Raw genomic sequence first — 21262 nt, 5'->3', positions numbered from 1 at the left:
GAAGAGGAACAGAGCCCTGCTGCACGCAGGGTGGTGGAATTTAGTCCCCAATCTTCTTGGTATTTATCTTTTATTGTATTTCTTTTCAATGAACAACCTGAAGGACACGTTGGCACCTTGACGGGGATCACGCCCTGAGCATGCTGCTGTGTCACACCTGCTAAGCCCAAAGCTCGTGCTGTTCTCACATTTAGAGAGCTTCAGCCAAGAGGGAAAATTCTGCCCCAGAGGTGGGGACACTTCAAAGAGGACAAATTTCCTTAATGGAATTCTAGTTCTTTAAAAACATTATCGTCTTTCTGGGAGCTCTTGGCAGAATGACAGCTGCTTTGGCACTCAGTCGCTACAAGGAAGGAAAATTCTTTATCACGGTGTTTAAACTCCATTCCTGAACTTGAAGAAATAATCTTGAAGCATCCAGGAATCAAAGAGAGCACATATGCTTGTCATCAAAAACCCTTCCCCCTTCATCAGAGTAAATATTTGCTTATGGCAGCAGAAGAGCTTGAATATTTTCCAAACACAGCAAGGCTCTGGAAACAACATCCGTGAGCTTGTAACTGGCGATGGGGTGATGCTGGAAGAGGTCGATGAAGGGAGACAGGATAGTCAATCAACTTCTTGGATGCTCGAAGCACTTGCAGGGGTGTGACATCTCCAGCAGCTGAGATCCTGTTGGACTTGGGCAAAGGACAGAGCCAGGAACAAGCAAAGAGCAGATTTCAAGGCATTTTACGAGCACATTTTCCATTTCAGCACTCATCATCGTGGTTCTTAGACCTGCTCTTCACCCCAGGGCGTGTTTGCCTGGAGACTTTAACTCACCTCTATCTGCTCTGCACTCACCCACCTCATGGTAAGAGTTCTCCTACACGTGTGCAGGATTTATTTAGTCAGCACCATGCTCTGTGCTCAAGGCTGGAGCCTGTGAAACTCTGCTATCTTTGGGAGGGGGAACGATTAAGAGGGTGAACTTAGTTTCCAGGAAAGTAAATCTGCTGAGAATATTGGTGGTGAGCTCCAAAAAGTGCTGGTGCAGGAGCTGGCAGCCTTGCTGCAGAGTGCTCATTTCAACACCCACCCAAGGAGACGTCCCCCAGAACACAGCATGGGTGACAGCAGCACCTTCTCACCTGCTTTTGGGGAAGGAATTGCATGTTCAGGCAAGGCTAATCCAATACCCTGAGCTACAATGGGCTTCAGGTGAAACAAGGATTTGAGAAACAAATGATCTGCCTGAAAAGAAGCCACACACAGACACTGCTGCTTTATCAGCTGTACAAATGGCTTCCAATCAAATAAAGAAGGGGCAGATTTGGCAGTCTGATCCCCCAGCAATAGGAAAGGATTAGGAAAAGCTGGATGCACGGGGACTCTGCAGGGAGCAGCAGACCTGGGGCTCTGCAGCCCAGAAGCAAAGGAGATCCTATTTTTGCTGCAGAAATGCAACACTGGCCAGTGTCCTGGTAAGGAAACAAAACTTTATTGTGTAAAAGTTGGAGAAAATACTTTATAAACCCAAGCAAACAAGGAGCTGTGAATAAGGTAAAACATAATCTCCAAATAGCAAACAAAGCCTCCTCCCCAGTGTGACACAACACAACACTCCCAAAGCGCAGCACCTCCGGGGCACAGAGCCAGGCTGCTCCTGCTGCCAGGAGTGCTGTCCCTGCTGGAGCCTGGGGTTCATCCCGAAATCCCTGAGCACCAAGGGAGCCTGCAGGGCTCTGATTCCCTCGGGAGACAATCCCCCTGCTGCACCACAAACCCTGCTGGCCATGGCTCCTGCCCACCAAGGAGGGGGGATAAACCATCCAGAGGAACTGTCCAGAGGAACCATCCGTCACCTTCACACACCAAACGGGTTGGCACATTGCTGTCCATGTTCAAGGGAAGAACAGGAGCCAGGCTGGAGCTCCTGGGAAGACTCACACACCAGACTGCAGTCCATGCCCAGGACAGTCCTTCCAGCAGCTCCTGAAGGTCTCCTGTCAGCACAGTGTTGGTTCACCTCAGAGCTCACCACTCATCAGCCTCGCCAGGCAGAAAAGCAAAACCCCAAACAAGTTCAAGATTTACAGTGGAGGGTGAGGGGAAGGAGGGGAGATAAACTGCAGTCCAGCCGAGCAATGTCTTGCAGAGGATCCTGAGTGAAGCTGAGGACTGAAGGCTGCAGTGTGTGAGGAGTGAGGAGCTCAGAGCTCAGCCTCTCCTCTCCAGCTCAGCCTCTCCAGCGGCGCTTTCCCCGGGCTGCAGCTCCCTCTGTGGGGCTCTGGCTCCATCCTGCACCTGCACAGAACGAGCCACAGTCACCCTCTGGAGTTGTCCCCAGCCTGCAGCCCTGCACAGAGCCAGGAGAGCTCAGGGATGCCAGTGCTGTCCCCCTGCAGCAGCTGAACAGACCCAGCCTGGCACCCCAACCTCAGAAACATCCCTGCTGAAATCCCCCAGCTTGTGCCACACAGGGAAGGGTCAGGGACACCTTCAGAGCCAGCTGAGGCACTTCCTCTGCCATCACAGCTGGTCCAGGGACAGGGGGACCCTGCCAGGACAGCCAGGCACTTCCACACCCCCTCCCCTGTTCCTGTTCACACTGCCCTCAGCTGCAGGGTGAGGAACCACAGACATTTCTATGAGGTTCCCTGCTGGCTGTTTCTCTGACATGAGGATGTCAGAGATGTCCCAGACCTTCCCCATGTGTCGGTGTGGGTGCTGCAGCCCAGAAATGGTATTTATAACCCAGTGCTTCCCTGAGCCCTGGAGCTGGAAATGTAACCCTGGCACTTTCCTCCACAAGCATTTCTGAGAGCTCTGTAATGGAAAAAGGCAAACTGGGAACATGGAAACAGTTTTGATTATTTTTTGTGGTGTTCTTTGTGCTGTTTTGGTTTCCCTTAAGCCAAGTCGGTGATAGTTTTGCTTTCTCTCTTCAGAGCTGGTTCCAAAAAAACTGAACACAGCATAATACTGTCTTATAAAATTTAAAAATTTCTATCCTACCTTTCTGCAAGAAGTTTAACACAGCTCCTCTTTCCAAGCCTTGTGGGATTCACAAGAGGTTGAGCTATCAAGGTTTTTCTGCTATTTAGCTTTTAGAAGTTTAAAAAAGCCTTTTGAAAGGAGAAGGAAACCTCTTGAAGTCATCCGTGGCACAGATAAGATGCTTCCATCTACCTTTCAAAGACTCCAGGGATGCTGAAGAGCAGAGCCATTCAGCAGCCCCATGAGCTGTTGAGGACATGTTTACACAGCCTGTGCACAATAGGGCTTAAATATACCAATATAATTATATAGTTAATGCCAAGGCTTCAGGAAATAGCAGGGCTTGCCTCTGCCCACAGCACCCTAGGACTCTGTGTCATGGCACTGTGCTGCCTGCTGTAAACATCACTAAAATGAGCCAAGAAAGCAGCTTTGGAGCAGCTGGGGGCTGGAGCAGCAGGGCTGACAGCTGCCCTCCCTCCCTCCCCAGACAGCTCACGAGGTTCCTGTTCTCTCTGCAAAAACCTATTCTGCAAATTAAAAATGTCAACTGATAGCAAATAAAAAGTCCTTTGTTTTCTTGGGCTGTGTGGTCTGGGAGCAGAAGAAACAGATGTGTGCAGAGAGGTCTACTCAGAGCCCTGCCATTCCCAAGAGAGAGTTTTCTTTCCAGGATTCTGATCCCCTGCCATGCCCTACGGCCCAGATGGGCATCCTGCCTTCTAGACACACCCCTCTGGACTGAGTGTGACCTGCAGGGGAAGCACAAAAATACCCAGTCATGGAGGGTTTCCCACTCTGCCTGAAGAGACAGCACATCCCAGCACATCCCAGAGCATTTATCTGAGCAGCAGGACAGCTGCTCTGGGTTTTACCTCCTTCAGCTGCACTCTGATATGAAAGGAGCTCTATCAGTATCTGCCTCATAGACAGACACCCACACCAAGTTTGACACCTCTGTAAATTCTGCCATCCTCAGGTCAAGCTCCAGGAAACAAGGTGCTTACACAACTAGACCAATGCAAGGACAGTCAGTGCCCAGTCCTGCCCCTGAAATGAAGAACTTCTGTCAGATTTTTGCTCCCAGACACTTTCTAGGCAAGCCTGGAATCACTTCCCCTCTGTTCCCTTCTCTGATGACAGACAGCAGGGGTTGTGTTCCCTTATGGGGAAATCTGGGGCACTGAACATCTGATCCGTGCAGTACTGATGAAACGTGGTGCACGTGGTTCTCCACATTAGAAAGAGCCACCAGTTCCTCTTCAGTTTTCACTGGTGTCCTGTCCTTGTGGGTCACACTGCTCTGCAGCTGAGTTCCTCACTTTACAGGCTCAAGTGACAGCTGGGGGGGAAGGGAGCAGAGCAGTTCTATAAATGGTTTGGGAGCTGCAGAGCCAGGCAGGGAACCCCCAGAGCAGCAGCAGAACCCCCCAGTCACTGCTCACCCTCAGATCTGTGCACAGGCAGGGCAGGAGAAAGGCTCACTCTGGGTGTTTACCATGAGAGAAGGAACGGGCAGCAGGCAGAGCTCAGGTGCTGGAGAGCAGCGGCTTGGTGTGCTCGGGGCCAGGCACGTCCTTGTCCTTGCGGGGCTCTGGGTGCTGCCAGGAGCTGCTGGACCTCTGCACAGGCCAGTCCAGCTCAGCACAGTGACCACAGCAGAGCAGGGAGAGCAGCCGAGCCCTGACCACCCGAGTGCACAGCACGAACATGATGCAGTTGGCTCCTCCTTGGAATGTGTTCCCAATTCCCTGCAAAGGCACAAAAGGAATCACCAGGGCTGCTCCCACAGGCACCCCCAGAGAAGAGCAAACATCGTGTCAGACCAGCTGCAGTACTGACAGTTAAGGACTTTGTCCTTGGTGAGAACAACAAATTCAGAAAAATTGGCTTTTTTTCACAAAAAGCACCCAAAAGCAGCCCAGGGGGCTGTTGTACACTGGCACTGGTGTAGGGCAGGAGCAGGCTGAGCCCTGCTGGAGGACAGACACCCAACATTCCCCTCGGAGCTGTTGTCCCCACAGCCAGCTGGTCCTGTCCATCCCTGCCGGTGCAGCTTTCCCCTGCAGCCACTAGATGCTGCTGGAAGAGCTCCTGCTGCAGTTCCTGTCCCTGGCATGGCCACTGCTGCTGCTGGAACAGCTCCTGCTGCAATCCCTGTCCAGGCAGCGCTGGCCTGTAGGGAGCAGATGCTCTTGCAACACTCCATCCTGCCAAAACAAGTGCTTTGGGAGCACCAAAACCTTGTCTCCCTCCCAGATCCTCCCGGTGATGATTTCCTGGCAAACACTCACGTGCAGGACAACCAGGACGGGGTTTTGCACGGCAGGGGAGTCGCAGAGGGTGAGGATGAAGCGCACGGTGCTCCAGATGCGGAGGAAGATGAAGATGATGGGGATGAGGATCAGCTTCTTGTCTGCAATGGAGGTGCGGGGCTGGAAGGCAGGAGCCCCCGAGAGGAGGGGGCGATACTCCGAGAGTGCTGCGTGCTGCCAGGGAGGGGAGAGACAGGGATGTGAGCAAAACCTCCAGCCTGGGACACCCAGGGGTTCTGCCAGAGCAACCACAATCCTGCATCCTGCAGGAAGCCAACAGGGCACAGGTGAGAGCGCCAGGCACACTCTGCTTTTGGAAACACATTGCTGCTGAGGCCAAGGAGCCTCAGAGCCCCGAGGTGAGAACAGGGACAGCTGCCTGTCCTCACACTGCTCCCTGAGGGGCAAGCTGGGCTGCAGGGAGAGCAGTGTGCCCAGGAATCCCTGGCAGAGCCGGCTGGGATGCTCAGGTTTCCAGGTCACGCTGCTATCTGTGAGCACGGCTGGGACACTGTGTCCTGCTGCATGTCACGAGATGTGACAGGCACAGCACACCCTCCACACTCCCCTTCCTTCTCCAGGACACGTGGGACTGCTGAAAACTACCTTGTTCTTCCAAATCACCTTCAGGACCCTGCCCTAACCAGGGCTGTGTTTATCCCCACCACCACCACAGCTGCACCAAGCAGTGGCAGAAATTTCCAGAAGGACATCTCTCCACATGTGCAGCTCTTTCCCCTAACACAGCTCAGAAAAAAGGAATCTGGATGCAGCTCCTTCTGCCTCTCTCAGTCTGGATTTGTCTGTTATGCAAATGCTGTCCTAGATGTCTGGATTCTTTGTGTTCACAAGGAACAGCAACAACTGAACCTCTGAATTCCAAACCCCTGCTAGCACAGGGAGTCTCCTGTATGGTGCTGAAAGCTCTCCAGTGCTGGACTCCCAAATGGAGCTTCAAGCTCGAGCACAAAATAACATTCACAAACACAAACTATCGTCAGAGATACTAAAAGGACTGAGGTTCGAGAATTCCAGTCTTGGTACAAGTAGAACTGCAGAAAACTGATTAAAGCTGAATTTGTCCTTCACATTCTGTTTCAATTCTTCCTGTAGCACTGAACATTTCCCTCATGAACATCCCACAACCCCTGCTCGTTTTCAAAAGGCTTTTACATCCTGCTAAGTCACCATGTGATGGTGCTGCTCAGCCAGGGACACTGCTGCTCCCAGGAGTGGGGACATTTCAGTGTCATAGAGCAATTCCTGCCCCTGCAGCTGCTAAATAAGGAGCAAGAAATGCAGGGCATGGCAGGGTGGAATCACCCAGCAAAATACTCACTGCTCTGTTAATGTGCTTCTTGATGAGAATGTAGAGCACAGGCAGAGTCACATAGGCCAGGATCTCCCACACCTTCCCCGTCAGCAGCATCCACAGCAGTCGATCCTCAGCGTCCAGGTTCACCCAGCACCAGCCCACAGAAACGTTGGAGGCATCATAGCCAATCTTCTTCAGAGCCACAGCTGCCACTGTGATGGCCAGAGGGACACCCCAGCTGAGGGGACACAGAGAATGAGGTTAAGCCAGTCTGAGCAGAGTCCCCCCAGCCCTCAGGAAATGGGGGCAGAGCCAGGAATTGCCCACCAGACAGGATTCCAGTGCTTGTCCCAGACTGTCAGCATCCCTGCAGCAGGGGACAGGAGGTGACAAAAGGGACTTGGGCAGTGACTGAATGAGGACTGCAAATCCTCCTGCCAGGGAGCCATGCTGGGATTGTGGAGCCCAGAGCTGCAGGGCAGAGGGGCAGTGATGTGCTGCACTCTGACAGGCAGAGAAATCCACAACTTCATTCTGTCAGGGGCTCGTTTGTTTGTTTTGCTTCTAAGTGGGGGTGTAGTCAGTATTTTGGGAGCACAATTGTAATTTCTGAAGGTCAAAGAGACAAGGAAAAGTCCTGGCAGTAAAAGCAAAAGGCTGCAAAAGCAGAGGAGCCACATTCTCCTAACGTGGACTTGTGACTTTGGCTTCTCACTTGACGGCAGAGACAAATATAGGGAAGCATTGAGAAGAAAAATAACTGTGGTGAGACATGAATGAAGTCACTCAGCACCTTGGGCTGCCCACAAGAAACCATGAGGAAGAACAGAAAAATCCCAGCAGCCCAAACAAAAATTCCACCACAACAGTGCCCTGCATCCATGAATGTGTCACCTGCCCTCCTCAGGGCCACCTGGAGAGAAGGACAGGGGCTCAGGCTGAGCTCCAGCACAACCCCCTGGTCCCCCCAGGTGCAGAGAAAACAAACTCACTACTGTCTTGCTCTCAGGAAAATCTCCCACTGACAGCCTGGAGCAGCTGCAGGGAGCATGGAAAGGCTCTTCCCCCCAAAAATCAGTCCCACAGGCACCAGACTATGTAGGCAAACAGCAGTTGCCTCGACCAGATTATCTGAAATTCCAGAGCCAGCAGGTGCCTTGACCAGATTATCTGAAACTCCATAGCCCAACTGAAGATTCAGAGATAATCCCATGATATTAGATTTCCAAAATATCCCATTTCCTACTCTTAAATTATGTGTGGACTCACCTACTCACAAAAAAAAAATGTAAATATAAAACCATAAAAAAATTCAGAGTCAATTCTTGAGCACATTTAGAACATTTTGTTTCAGGGTTCAGCTCAGAACAGGCAGTGCTAATCCAAGGCAGTGCTGTTATTTAAGGACAGCTGTGCTGCAGGAAGCTCTCCCCACACTGTTATCAGAGCAGCCTTTCTAAAAACATCCCAAACGTCACCACCATGAGAGTTTCCACAATTCAGGAGTCGTTTTGGTGAAACTGGTGATTTCTCAGCAAACGTTGTAAATGCAAAGACATTCCATTTGCAGCACTCATGGAAGAACTGAGCACTAAGGTATAAAATTCAAGAGAACTGACACTTCTTAGAGAAACCACATTAAGGCACACAAGCAGCAAGAAAAAGGAAGTGAATTAAGAAACAAATTTGCCTAAATAATGACCTCAACAGCGACCTGAAACTGAAAGAGAATTGAGATAAAACCAGGTCAAATTACAGTGTGTGGATGTAAGACAGGACTGGGTAAGCACAGAGAGGCCACCATAGGAAATAACAGACCAGTAAGAAAGGGACTGAAAAAACCTTCAATATATAACTGGTAAAAGGAGGAATAGGGAAGAAAACTGTATTAACAGGCAGCTAATTTTCACTGGAAGAACATTTTGGGATCAGATGGATATTTCCCACTAACACCAAGCACAAAGGATTACCAGCTCAAAGTGAAATTAGAAAGGATCTAGAAACGAATCAGACATTTCCGTGAACTTCAGCTCCATTTTAGCAGACTGGAAAGGAGAACTGAGACTGGTGGTTTGGTTATTCTTAAGAGCTCCTCAGTGACACATTCAGGAAGGCTGCAGAACGTCAGTGCTTTTATTCCATCGAGGAGAAGGGAGGAACTGAAGATGCATCAGGATTCATCACCCAAGGCATGTGTAAGGGCTGGAATAAAAAGGATCCAAGATAGCAGAGAGGAAGAAATATTCCTCTGAGCCCCAAAGAGCAATGATGTGGGCTGGGCCTCTCCAAAGCACACTTGGATCTAAACACAGTGAGGCTGAGAAGGGAAAATGATTCCTCCTTTCCTCTCTGTAAAAAGACTGGAAATCCCACCTGCAGGGCAGACACAACAGCACTTATTCCTCTAATATAGCTCCTGCAATATATGAATAAAAAATCACACAACCCAGCATATCTTTGCACAGCAGCACCAAAACAAGGCAAGGTGAGGACCCTTCAGCTCCAGCAGAGTTCAGCTCGACTTGTCCTGCTTCCCTTGGGTCAGATCACTCAATATCCACATTTTGATTTTTGCTGCACAGCTGCTTTTTCCCCCTGGGGGCTCTTAAAGCAGGTGATTTGCTGTCACCTGCCTGCACAGGTTAGACCAGAAGCCATCCTACCTGCAGGCAGCTCCTTCTGGGGACAGGAATTTTTACTCTGTAAAGAGTGAAAAATCAGTGTCCTGGATATCCCAGGCAGGAGCTCTGAGCACACATGGTAAGCAGCTCATCTGAGCTCAGTAAGTCTGAGAGCAAAGCAGAGCTGCAGCTCTCCAGCCCAGCAGCAGAGCTGGTGGATGTGTTAGCACAGGAATCCGTGTGGCACAAACCTGTCTGGCAGGTTGGATCCAGTGTGACATCCTAATTCCCTCAGGAAAATTTCAGCTACTGACCTCCAACATATATTTAGTCAGCTCCACTCAGCTAAAGAATCAAGAGTCTCTGGTTATAGTTAGTATTAACCAAGTGCTCATCTTCACAAGCACTTGGCCCTTAGGAGATTGTGAAGAGTAGAGAACATGCCTGGCAAAACTCCATCCTGCCTTGGGATGACTCTTCACACCATGGTGATTTCATGGCTGTACTGGCAACCCACAGAGCAAGGAAGGGAAAAAATTCCAGGTTCTTGCCTAGACAAAAATACTGGAAATTTAACTTAAAATCTTTAATCGAAAATAAACCTAACAAATTCACCCAGAGGCAGCTCAGTTTGAGCACCTCTCCCTCTGTGTCAGGGGCTTAGAGCAATCTTTCTGGATTTTTAGGGAGTGCACAGATTGCAGCCAGCATGTTTCAGTGACTCTGTTTCCTTCCACACTTGGTAGCTGAGGAGCATTAAACCAGATGGAGAAGCTGAAGTACAGACAAAAGCCACACAAGCAATTAGCAGACAGGAAAATTACAAATAGGCCAGATTTGCTTGAGCTCTTTGATGTAGCTGGCAGAGCCAGAATGCCCACGAAGGAGTCAGACTTCTTTTTCACATCCATTAAGCAACATGTGGCTCTTCAGCAGCACCCCATCCTCACCACAGCTCTGAGCACAACTCTCTGTTTACTCGAGATGAGACAATCTAAATACTCCTCCCCTGTCTCATGGCATCTTCTCTCAGCTTCAGCACCACCCTGCAGTGCCCAGGTGACTCCCTCAGGCTTCCTCACACAGCTCCTGCTGCCAAGCAGCAATTCCAGCAGGCAGGGCAGGAGCTGAACTTCCTCCCTGATTCACACTCAGCCTTGAAGTCCCTCTCTGGCCCATCCTCTCCTGGATCAGCCCTAGCTCAATCATCTGCCAAAGGATGCTGTTGGAAACTAAAAGGTGACAAATCTTTGACTAAGAAACCAAAGACAATCCTGTACTTGTCTGGAGGGATTTTTTTTCCCTTTAAACTAGATCACTCCTCTTATAATTTATTGCAAAAGCTTGGCAACCCAGAGGACTGAAGGATCACTGTTTTGCTCAGCGTGGACGTAGCACATGATTCCACAAGCTCCAATTGCATAATGAAAGCTTTTACTAAACATGATGTGGAAAATCAGCTCCCTAAATAGCAGAAACTGAGACATAAAGCTACACTGTGGTCTGGTTTGTCTTGCTTTCAATCAAACATGCCAAAACAACCTTCAGAGTGCTTCTCTAGCAGTTTCATCACTTGTACACAACATTCTCCTATGAGTATGGAATTACAGCAACCTGCCTGGGGAAAGAGGAAGGATCCACAGCCCAGGCTGATGGGGGAAGTTGGGACCGATGGAAACAGATCCCAAACACAGAAGTTTGGGCAGACAGGTACCACAAACACGAGTTTTGTGACATTATTTCCAAAACATCAGAGCAGAGCGGAGGGAAAGCAGAAGCCAGGATTTTCAGTCGTTACAACTTGGCTGAAATTTTTCTATATGACCTTGAACAAAACATTTTTAACTTTTCCACATCTCCAACTCTTCGCTGGGGAAGGGAAAGGGGAGACAAGCAGGGTCGGTTAGTTGAAATACAGCAAAACCAGTTTAAAAGGAATTTGAGAGGAAGAAGAGGAGAAGAAAAGCACGGAGACTGAAGGGACACACGAGGCTCCATCCCAGGCAGAGCACAGGGCAGGGTGCAGCACACAGCACCCACCTGACGGCGTGGAAGCCCCAGAGCAAACCCGGGCCCGTGGGCGAGCCTCTGACGATGGTGAGGTACAGGTAGAGCGCGATGGCCATGGTCCAGAAAAACGAGCTGGTGTTGGCGAAGGTGGACAGGGCGCCCTGCAGCACGCAGTCCCACGAGGAGCGCTCGAAGTCCTGCAGCACGCCGTAGAAGTAGGAGAGGGCAGAGAGCAGATCGGCCAGGGACAGGTAGAGCAGCAGCTGCCGCGGCCGCGTCCGCAGCTCGGGCCACTGAGCGTGGGTGCAGAGCAGCAGCGCCGAGCCCACGCAGGACAGCGAGCACGACACCAGCACGGCCACCCGCTCGGCCGCGAACAGCGGCGTGGGGGGCAGGGGGGAGGGCATGGCCCGGCCGGAGCCTGGGGACAGCGAGGGGACAGCGGCGCGGAGCGAGGGGACAGCGCGGTGCAGCCCCGCGGCACCGGAGAGCCCTGGCCGGAGTGTCCGGAGAGTCCTGGCCGGAGTGCTCTGTGCGGAGTAGCCGAAGCCCCCTGGCCGGAGTGTCCGGAGCGCCCTGTCCGGCTGGCTCTGGGTCCGGAGCGCCCTGTCCGGCTGGCTCTGGGTCCGGAGCGCCTGTCCGGAGCGGCGGCACGGGCTGAGCGCACAGCCGCACCAGCAGCACCAGCACCCCGCAGCTCCGCTCCCGGCCCGCCCCCGCCGTCATGTGAGGCCAGCCCGGCCCCCCCTGCCCCTCCTGCCCAGGGAATCCCCGCCGGCACCGGGACAGGGACAGGCGCCGGGACAGGGATCCGGAGCCGCTCCCTCCGGAGCGCACGGAGCAAACCCACCGCGGCTTTAATTTAAATGTTTTTTAAATTAAAAAAAAAAAATAGCCCGCCCCGGCCGCCGAGAGCAGCGTGACAGGAGGGAACGAGACAGAAATAAACGCCTGGGTTGCTGTCGTCTCCTTTCCTTTAACTATCGACACTTCCTTTCCCCAAAGACGGCGCACAGTTCGTGTTCCCTGCCGAGCCAGAGCCAGCGGGATTTACACACGAATAGGAGCACTCAGGGAAACACGTTGGGATTCCCGGAGCGAGGTTATCAGAGCAGCAAAACCCGCACCTCACCCTGCCGGGTGCCACTGCGGTACCTTTGCCTTCCCAGCCCCGCACTGTGCACATCCTGCAGCCTGCGAGGCACAAAACCATCCGGAGACAAAGCAGAGCATTCGCTGCCGTGATAAACGCATTTTACAGTTTTGTTGATACCACAGTGCTTTTGCCCTTCCTCTTCAAAAAACTCCCAGGCTGAAAGCATGTCCTTGTTTGCTCCTCACTCGCCTGAGAGCTCAGTGCATCACTCGTGCTTTGCACCTTTGATGGCAGGAGTGATGAGCTCCATTTCCAAAGGACAGCGATGCTGTTTCAGGTGTCTTGTTCTCTCAAATAGTTTAATCATTTCCCAGCCACCCAGCCATGAAAGATCCCCACTGAACTGAGCTTGAACAAGGTTGATTCTGACCTGTCAAACCAGGTGTCTTAGCCTCACCCAAGCTTCTCCCAGCGCCCTGAAGCCATCTGCCACACCCTTGAAAAAACACCTGACAAAAGCATCTTAAAAATACAAATGATTTCATGTTCTCATATTAGGTTTGGCCACTCTGTCCTTTCAGTTTTTCATTCCCATCTTCCAACCTGAGAGAGGATTCTCCACATTTTAAATCACTCTGCTTTTATTTTGGGTGATGGATGTGGCTCCACAGCACAGCTTAATTCAGTCTTGCCAGACAGAGAATCAAGATAAATCCAGAATTTACATTTCCACTAACTTGCAGCTGTGATTCAGAAATTCCTTTCTCCTCAGTTCTAAAATAAGTGGCTTCTCAGGTCATCATAAATTGTGGAAATAAAAACTGAGAAATGTATCTTTGCCTGAACAATCAGAAATAGGACAGGCAGAGGATTTTCTGCTGGGTCTCTCCCTGTTTCCTAAAACAGGAGTCACCACGAACCAGCAGGACATACACAGAGTTTGTGCTTTAAAATTGGGTGACAAAAGGCAAATAACTTCTTACTAAAGATTCCCATCACCTTCCATTTTCTGGGCATCTCCACGTGCAAGACATTCAGCCTCTCGGTGGCATTCCTGTCACTGGGTGTTGTCACCTCCTCACGGCAGGGCAGGGGAGCAGCTGTCTGCCCATCACACATTCCTCCCTCCAGTCCCAAGGAATCTGCAGTTGCCCAGAGAACAGAAATATTTGGAAACTGCCCAAAGACACATCTCAATTCAAAGCCAGCATTATCTGTAGCTCAGAAATAAAAATCTAAGGAAGTAGATTGTCATATAGCAACACACACAATGAAAATTCTCTTTTCAGAATTTCACCTTCAGATGCTTTTTACAGCACAGGGAGATAAAGCAATGTGATATTTGGTGAAAAGACACAGAAAATCTTTTTTAATGACTGGAATTCACCCCACCAACTACTAAAAGAGCTTTCTGACACACAGGCTACACTCTGCATCTTACAAAGCACTGGTTGAGCTGTAACTACAGAAATTTACCTCCACTGTGAGACAGAATGTACTGCCATAACCTTTAAATTTTTTTTTTTTTTTTTAAAAACGGCTTCAACAAGAAGTTTTTACTTTGCCTTTGCAGCTGGGTAGGAAGCTGGGCTGAGGCAGAGTTCTCCATTAGCTGGGAACTTGGTCATATGCCTTGGGGCTTTTAAGTGCTGATTGGGAGCTGAGACCCCACAGCACCTCTGAGTATCACAGGCAGTGCCTTAGTGCCTCTCTCTCCTGGATGGAGTGCCAATCAGTGAGACAGCTTTTATCTGAGATGAAGACACTCCATGGGAAAAGCACATGAGCAGAAGTTCTGCTCTCACTCTGTTTTACTCCCCTGAAATGCTCAAAGGGCAGCTCTGGGCTCACCAGGGAGGAGAGTCTGGGCTTCTCCTGAACCATCAGATGTCTCACATCGCAGCTCCAGGGCACAGACTTGAGGAAGAGAAGACTTGGAACCACCTAGAGCTGTTTGTTTCTGCTGTCCAAGCCGAGACAATCCCAGCTGCATTCACCACACTCTCTTTAAGGCCACAGATAGAACAACACCACCCTGTGACTGCAAATTGCAGCATGCCCAGTGTCCCCAGTGTCCCCAGCAGCCTCAGCACCCAGCAGAGGTCACTGCAGCTCCAGACACAAGTGTTCTCTCCCCATCACCTCTGTCCTGATCTCACAAGCTCATCTCCATCTCTGATGGAGGCAAATGCCCCAAGCAGCACCAAAGGGACCTTGGTCACCTTTTTCTGTCCCTGCATCATGCCCACTGCTCACACAGCACTTTCAAGGAGTCTGGAATAGAAGTTGAGTTTCATTGCACACATAAAAAAAAGTTTAAAAGTCAATGAGTATTGCAATAATCAGAACCATTTAATATTTTAGTTCTCAAACCACCATGCAGCTAATTCCAACCAAGCAAGCCAGAACAACTGCTTCTTATACTCATCAGCTTCTCAGGGCTCAGCCTGAGAACAACTGGCCACCCAACTCCCACCCTTCTGAGAGGAATCCACATTAAATGCATCCTGCACAGACCCTCAGCACAGCCAGGCTGCTTTCTCTGTCCCCAGCCAGGAGCTACCAAACCTGAAACAGAGCCCTGAAACTCTGGGATGGTAACACAATTTAAAAAAAAAAAAGCTAGCCAAAAGTTTTACCAGCACCTGAGCTCTTCATTTCCAGGAGAATGGGAGCATTTTTCTAAGTCATCACCTGATCCTCGGGGTCACTGCAGCAGCTGAAAGGAAAGCCAGGGGAGCATGGTTAAGTGAAGGCTTCTGAGAGGTGCAAATTCTCATGCTTGTCCTTTGTTGCTTTTTCTAGCATGTGACTGAAAAAAAAAAAAACCCCAACAAAAACCAAAAAAAACCCCGACATTTCTTGCACTCCTGGCACAGATTAAGGACCTAATCCTTGACTTCATTAACCCCTTCTCTTCCATTTTGGACAGCTTTTGATACAGCATTGCTGAGAGACATCCAGGGCTGCTCAGAAAGCTCCAGAATGATCACTCAGAGCCTTCAGAACCATCTCAGAGCAGCTGCCCCCTTCACAGCCTCCTTCAAGGGGATTGAGATGACCCAAGTGAAAAAAGCCACAAGGAAGTTCACTCCCTACCTATCCACCAAGAAAAACGAGCAAGCAGGCAGGCAGGCAGTTCAGTAGGTGCAGACATTCCATCCACTCTGAATTCCAGCTGCTCCCACTCTCCTCCAGCAGCCAGATGTGTCATTCAGTCACAGCCAGCAGCACCCAAGGCTCCCTCATGTCACCACACTAACTGAAAAATAGAGAAACCAAAGCTAGTTTTAGTTTATTCCAAGTCCTCTGGAATTAGCAAATGCTCTTTAGAGCCCAAAATCCCCTTTAAGCAGAACAGCACAGAGGCAGCTCTTGGAGTAACACTTTGGCAACTGTTGGCAGCTCAGGGTGGGGATGGAAAAATAGCCTGAGGCAAACAGGACCCTGAAAAAGCTGCTGGATGGAGCTGAGCTGGGATTTCAAGCCCCTCCTGCTCATCCCCAGGGCACAGGGACCCCAGAGCAGAGGGTTTGTACCCCAAAGCACACACATCCCCAGCCAGAGCAATCCCCTCAGCAAGCCCAGGGGCTTTTCTTCCAGCAAGCAGAGATGCTGAGTCATTTCAAACAGTTCCATTAGCATCAAAATGTGTAGCCAGGCTGCAGAGATGGAACAAGAATTCAAGCCAGCAGCTCTCAAAAAAAGAAAAAAAGAAGAAAAAAAGCCACGAGCAATGAGATTTTTTTTGCAGGCAGAATGCAATTAGTGATGTTGCTGGAATGCAGCCAGCAACAATCAATGGATTAAAGGATGCTCCTAGGGTTGTGATAGTTATTAATTTCAAATTTAAATGAGGGGATTAATATGGGATATTCCTTCATGCTGCGGCTGTGTGGAGAAAAATAAAGATATTAATACTGTACATTCATAATGGAACAGAGCATGCCACCCACAAACATAAAAAATTACATTTAAGACCTGATCATGACTCAGACCAGCTCAGACCAGCATGGAGAGAGGGGTGGCACTTTGGGAAAGGGCACTGGAAAGCGCATGTACACAGAATGCACAGAGGCTGCCTCTGCAGTGATCTCCATGGAATTTTTCAGTGTTATTTTCCTAATATTCTCATTACCTATAATAGCAAGGTATGCACTGCATCTCTTATATTTAGTAGTTGGAAAATAGGCCAAATTGTAGGATTTTTGGGGTGTAGCTTTTACTGTGAATCAAACACAGTGTGCAAGAGAAAGAGCTGCCCACAGGCTGTGGCTTTAGCCCAGATGAGACAGAAAAGCTGATCATGAGAGCCTCAAGTTGGAAAAAAGTCCTGAGGCACATCAGCTTCCCTGGCTGCTGAGCCTGAAGCCTCACTCAGGTTATTTCCCACTCAGGTGATTTGGAGCAGAGGAAGAGCAGAGCAGCAGAAGGACAAATCTGCTCCAGGGAAAGGGTGCAACAGAGCCCTCCAGAGGCGTTGGGGAAGGACAAAGAAAGAGCAAAACTTGCAGCGTGTTCATCTTCTCTTTTTCTTCCTCTCCTCTCTGAAGCAGGGAGATCCAGCACTCCTCACAGCTCCAGCCCCACACAGCTCACCTGGGCAGCATCCCAAACCTGGGCAGGAGGTGAGGCAAGCCCAACAATGTGCAGCACTTCTAGGGCAGTATACTTGCTGATTGCTTCCTTGACTATTGTGCACAACAACCAGCTAAGACACTGCCAAAGAAACACTCACAGCTGGCATCACACCAGGGCAAGGTGGGGCAGCTGGCTTGGAATCCTCCTCTCTTCTCATTCTCAGAAGGTCAGTCTGGGGACAAAGAGAGTCAGGGAAGCAACTGCAGCAGCACTGAAGGAAAAGCTTTCAAGGGGGAAGAGCTCAAACTCATAAATCAGGAGTTATCCTGTTCCTTGCCCCCAAATCTTGGTTATGGCCTCTAAAAATTACCCATGCTAACAGGATAAACATAGCTGACTTGTCTGCAATCAATATTTATTTCAATGAGCTCCCAAGTCTCCCACACCACCATTCAGGCAAGACAGTGGAACAATAAAGTGTTTCCAAATGCTTAATAGTTTAAGATACAAACCTGTTTAAGCTCTTGGTGTGTTCACTGCACTGCAGAGCTGGTTAGACAGAAAGAGAATTCACTGGGAACACAAAGGAGAAAGGCACCAATACTCACTTGTGCTAAAGCCACTGGACTTTGCTGTCATACATTGGAACAGCCTGGGAGGCACAAGATATGGTGTTATCCAGCATTCCTGCAGTCTCAGCTCCTGGAAACACATGGACATGTGAGAAGACAACCTTGGATCTCCTTGTCCCACAGGAGCAATGACTGCTCTTGTGCAACCCCTGGGGGCAAAGGCTGAGCTGCACAGGAGGAGCCCAGTGGCTTCCAGCAGCCTCTGACTCCTGCCAGGGATTCACTGGCATCACTACACCTCTGTGTTCTGAGACATCTAAGCCTCCATTCCCCCTCCCAATGCATCAAGTTTCAAATTCCAAAAGCTCCAGAAGCTGGTTTGTGTGTGGGTAGCAGCACAGAGTGAGCTGAGACCCCTAGTTCTTTTTCACTGTTTAGCTCACAGTGAAATCACATTTCCTCTTCCAACAGGTAAGGAGAAGCCTGGCACACTGCAGAGAAAGGGCCGAGCACCAGCTGCAGGGCAGGAGCTGGAAGCACTTCAGGCTGAAGAGCAGATGTTAAACCCCGAACTCCTGGCTCTCCCCAAGTGCCCAGGATGGTCAGGTTTGGGAGCAGAGGTTTGTACACAAGACATACAGGAATTCACAACAGCTCTTGCAAGAATCACAACACAGTTCAGTGGCTTCTCTCATGCAGGATGGCAGTGCAGGTGCTGGGGACAGAAAGCTCCTCCATCCAAGGGGACAGACAGAGGTGACACCAAGTGCTGGAGCTGCACATCCAACCAGCCAGGACAGCAGGAAACACCAATACCCACCAGGCACTGTGAGGGCAGAACCAGGGCTCCATTCCCAGGTGACAGCACCAACTAATGAAAAAATCACTTCTTGACTGTAACCTCTTCACCCTGAGGAAAAAGCAAACAATTCCAAAAGATCAGAATCAAGACCTGACAACAGCTTGTCCTGCAAAGCTGTCCCACTCTGCAAGGAGCTGTCGTGTTTGAACAGTGAGCTCATCATTCTCCACATCTCCAGCAGGATCAGGACAAACCAGACTATCTCAAAGGCAATTAACAGGTCAGGGACAAGCGCAGCCATAGCAGAGCAAAACAATCTGGTACAGAGGAGGAAGATTCTGCTTCATCTTTCATCCTCCTCGGGGGACAGACGAGGCTGCAGAATTGCTGTTTTGGGAATGGTAAAACTTTCCTTTCAGCCACTAAAAACTAAGCATGACAGGGCCAGGAAAAGATGTTTTGGGGAACATCTTTGCAGCAGGATAATGACGCTGCTTTTAATTTTTTGAATAATTTCAGTTCCCCTCTGCTTGCTACCTATAAGAATTCCCAGTGCTTTAGGAAAGGAGGAAACACATGAATTCACAAGCACAATTTAAAGAAGTTCCACTCAAAGTTTACATGGTCATGCATATTTAGTTAAATTTTCCAGCTAAGGGCTCAGTTTGCCCCAAATGTGCAATTTTCCCTTTAGAGAAAAGATAACACATGACCTTTTTCCCTTCACACTGACTTTGGGGTGCTTTGCCTGGAGAGAGGTGCCCCAGTCTGCACAAATCCCACCAGCTCAGCCCCAAAGGCTGGGGGAAGTGGCTGGATGCCAACTCTGGTGCTAAGGGGTGACAAAGCAGCAGCAAAAAGCTGTTTGGTGGATCATGTAACAGCACAGGGAATTAGCCTGTGAAGAAATCATCACTGTAAAACAACAAGCTGAGGGGTGTGGAAGGTGGAAATTCTCTCCTGTTACAGAAATTCTGCATTCCGAGAAAGGTAAAAGGTCCTGTCAGGTAAGATCTGCAGCAATCACTTTGTCAGCACAGAAATATGTGATACCACATGCTTCATTTAATTAAGCACATTTATTTCTGTTCATTCCCAGCATTGTGTCTTCCTCCTCTTGTCAACAAGTGGAGTTTTACATTCTGACCAACCCAGTCACAAGCCCTGAGCTGGGAACTGAAGAATTGCACAGTTTCACTAAAGATTTGAGCAACTCCTGCTGAAAACCTAATGTAAACAGATCCTCTGCCCCTGAAAGCTTCAAATAATTAATGTTAGAAGGCAAATCAAAGCTGAATTTTCATGTATGAAATTTTTGGGTGAAACCCAGCAAGAGGAGGAAGTTTGAATGAAAAAGACGAAGCACCAGTTTTCACACCTCAGAAGGATTTGGGTTGAAATCAGCTACTTCAGCTGTTGTAAACAAAGCTCACTTCAGAACTACACCAGGATGCTCAATGTCTTTTCTTCAGGCTGCTCTGTGCTCTAATCAAGCCTTTCTAGTTTTTAGCCATGGAAGTAGAAGTGATGTCTCACCAGGAGGAACTGCCATCCCAGAGAAAAATCAGCCTAAACCTCAACAATTCCATGATTCCATCCCAAACCACTCGTGGTGGCTGCAGAACGAGAACAAATGGTTTGACACAAATCCTACAACAGGTGGCTCCTGAGTTTCAGGTCAGTCTCCCCAAAAGTTTTCAGGTTAATGCTGTTATTATCCCACCTCTCCTGCAATATCCTCCCCAGTCATCCAGAAAATGGTTCTGGGCTTTGACTCCTGGCAATGCCTATTAAGCACTGTCATAATTGTATTTTTCCTGTTGCTTTCTCCTCCTCCAAACTCCCCATAGCATCCTAATTCCCCAGATACAAGACAGCAGCTTAACAACTCCTGTTTGCCTTTCTTTAATTAACCACACTGCAGAAACTTCCCTTAAGAGATGAGCTGACACTCCCAAGAGAGGAGAGAGATTTACCAGTTCCCTGCAGGCTGTGGCAGGAGCTGATCCAGCTGGCAGCAGTGCCTGGGCTCCATCTGAAGGCCCAGCTGATGCCACCTTGCTGCTCCCAGCGCTGATCCGAGCAGGCAGGAGGAGCAGAGGCTCTGGGAGGTGCAGAACTGCTCAGAACTCTCAGCAAACCCGACAGTTCCGCCCTGCTGATGGAGCTGCCACTCCTCCCAGCACAGCCACCACTCCTGGGGCCGGGCTGGGGCTGGGGCAATGGGACAGCAGCTTTCCTGGAGTCACAGCCTGCTGAGAACGAAGCAGAACTGAGAGCAGCAGCCAGAACGAGCAGTTGCTTCCTGTGAAACACAGCAAAACAGGCAAAAATCACACAGAAGCCACAAGGGAAGAGCCCTGTGTGACCAGCCAGCAGCTCTGCCTGTAGGACAACTGCATCCCAAACACACCTGAGGGTCAGCTGGTCACTCAGCTCAGGAGTTGTGGTCACTTGGGCTCCTTCATCTCATTGAAGGTCAAAGAGCAGCAGCAGCTTGGCGGCCTCAGGATCCTCATGCTGGTGGAAGCCAGGGCTGCTCCCAGTGGCTTCTCTCCACTTTCCTGCACTCTCTGGTCTAGCAGGGGATGATCAGGAAGGATTTTGGGTTATTGCAATAGCCAAGACCTGCAGGACAGCTCTGTTTTGTCACTCAGTCACCTACTCCGGGAATGCAGACTCCAAAGCTCCATAAAACTGTTAAGGATACTATGAAGCAAACCTAACGCAACAATATCCTCCCACCTCTTAAAATGCAACATATTGAAAATGTATCTCATCTCAGCCCAGCGAATCCTCATTTGGGATCTCACTGCTCCTGGCTAATATCACTGGCTTAAGCAATGCTAAATCCCCACATCAAAACAAGATTGAAGCCACAGAATCAATGCACACCTCACTGAATTTCTCCACGTCCTGTGCAGGGAGAAACAGCTCACACAGCACCCCAGACCTGGGCCTTCCTCAC

At 49.8% G+C, this 21262-nt stretch overlaps 1 protein-coding gene across 5 annotated transcripts; it reads right to left on the bottom strand.

Moving 5' to 3' along the window:
* Positions 1–1461: 1461 nt before the first annotated feature.
* GPR157 (G protein-coupled receptor 157) lies at positions 1462–11952 on the bottom strand. 5 transcript variants are annotated; one of them, XR_014856130.1, is made up of 5 exons: positions 11274–11821; positions 6637–6850; positions 5277–5471; positions 4428–4733; positions 1462–4324 (listed from the first exon to the last, which is right to left on the bottom strand). XR_014856130.1 is itself a non-coding variant. In XM_085079956.1 (5 exons), exons 1-4 carry the CDS (start codon positions 11648–11650, stop codon positions 4512–4514), a joined length of 1008 nt encoding a protein of 335 aa, XP_084936082.1. In that variant the 5' UTR covers positions 11651–11821; the 3' UTR covers positions 1462–4324; positions 4481–4511. The 5 variants fall into 5 exon arrangements, 3 of the variants coding, with proteins under 3 accessions (XP_084936082.1, XP_084936081.1, XP_084936083.1); XR_014856131.1 differs by having other exon boundaries at positions 1462–2289; XM_085079956.1 differs by having other exon boundaries at positions 4481–4733.
* Positions 11953–21262: the final 9310 nt, after the last annotated feature.

Source organism: Lichenostomus cassidix, chromosome 21 (assembly GCF_008360975.1).
Source record: "Lichenostomus cassidix isolate B80296 chromosome 21, HeHo_3.0, whole genome shotgun sequence".
In the NCBI taxonomy this organism is placed as follows: Eukaryota; Metazoa; Chordata; class Aves; order Passeriformes; family Meliphagidae; genus Lichenostomus; species Lichenostomus cassidix.
Note: the sequence above shows the minus strand (reverse complement) of the source record. Positions and strands in the feature narration are given on the sequence as shown.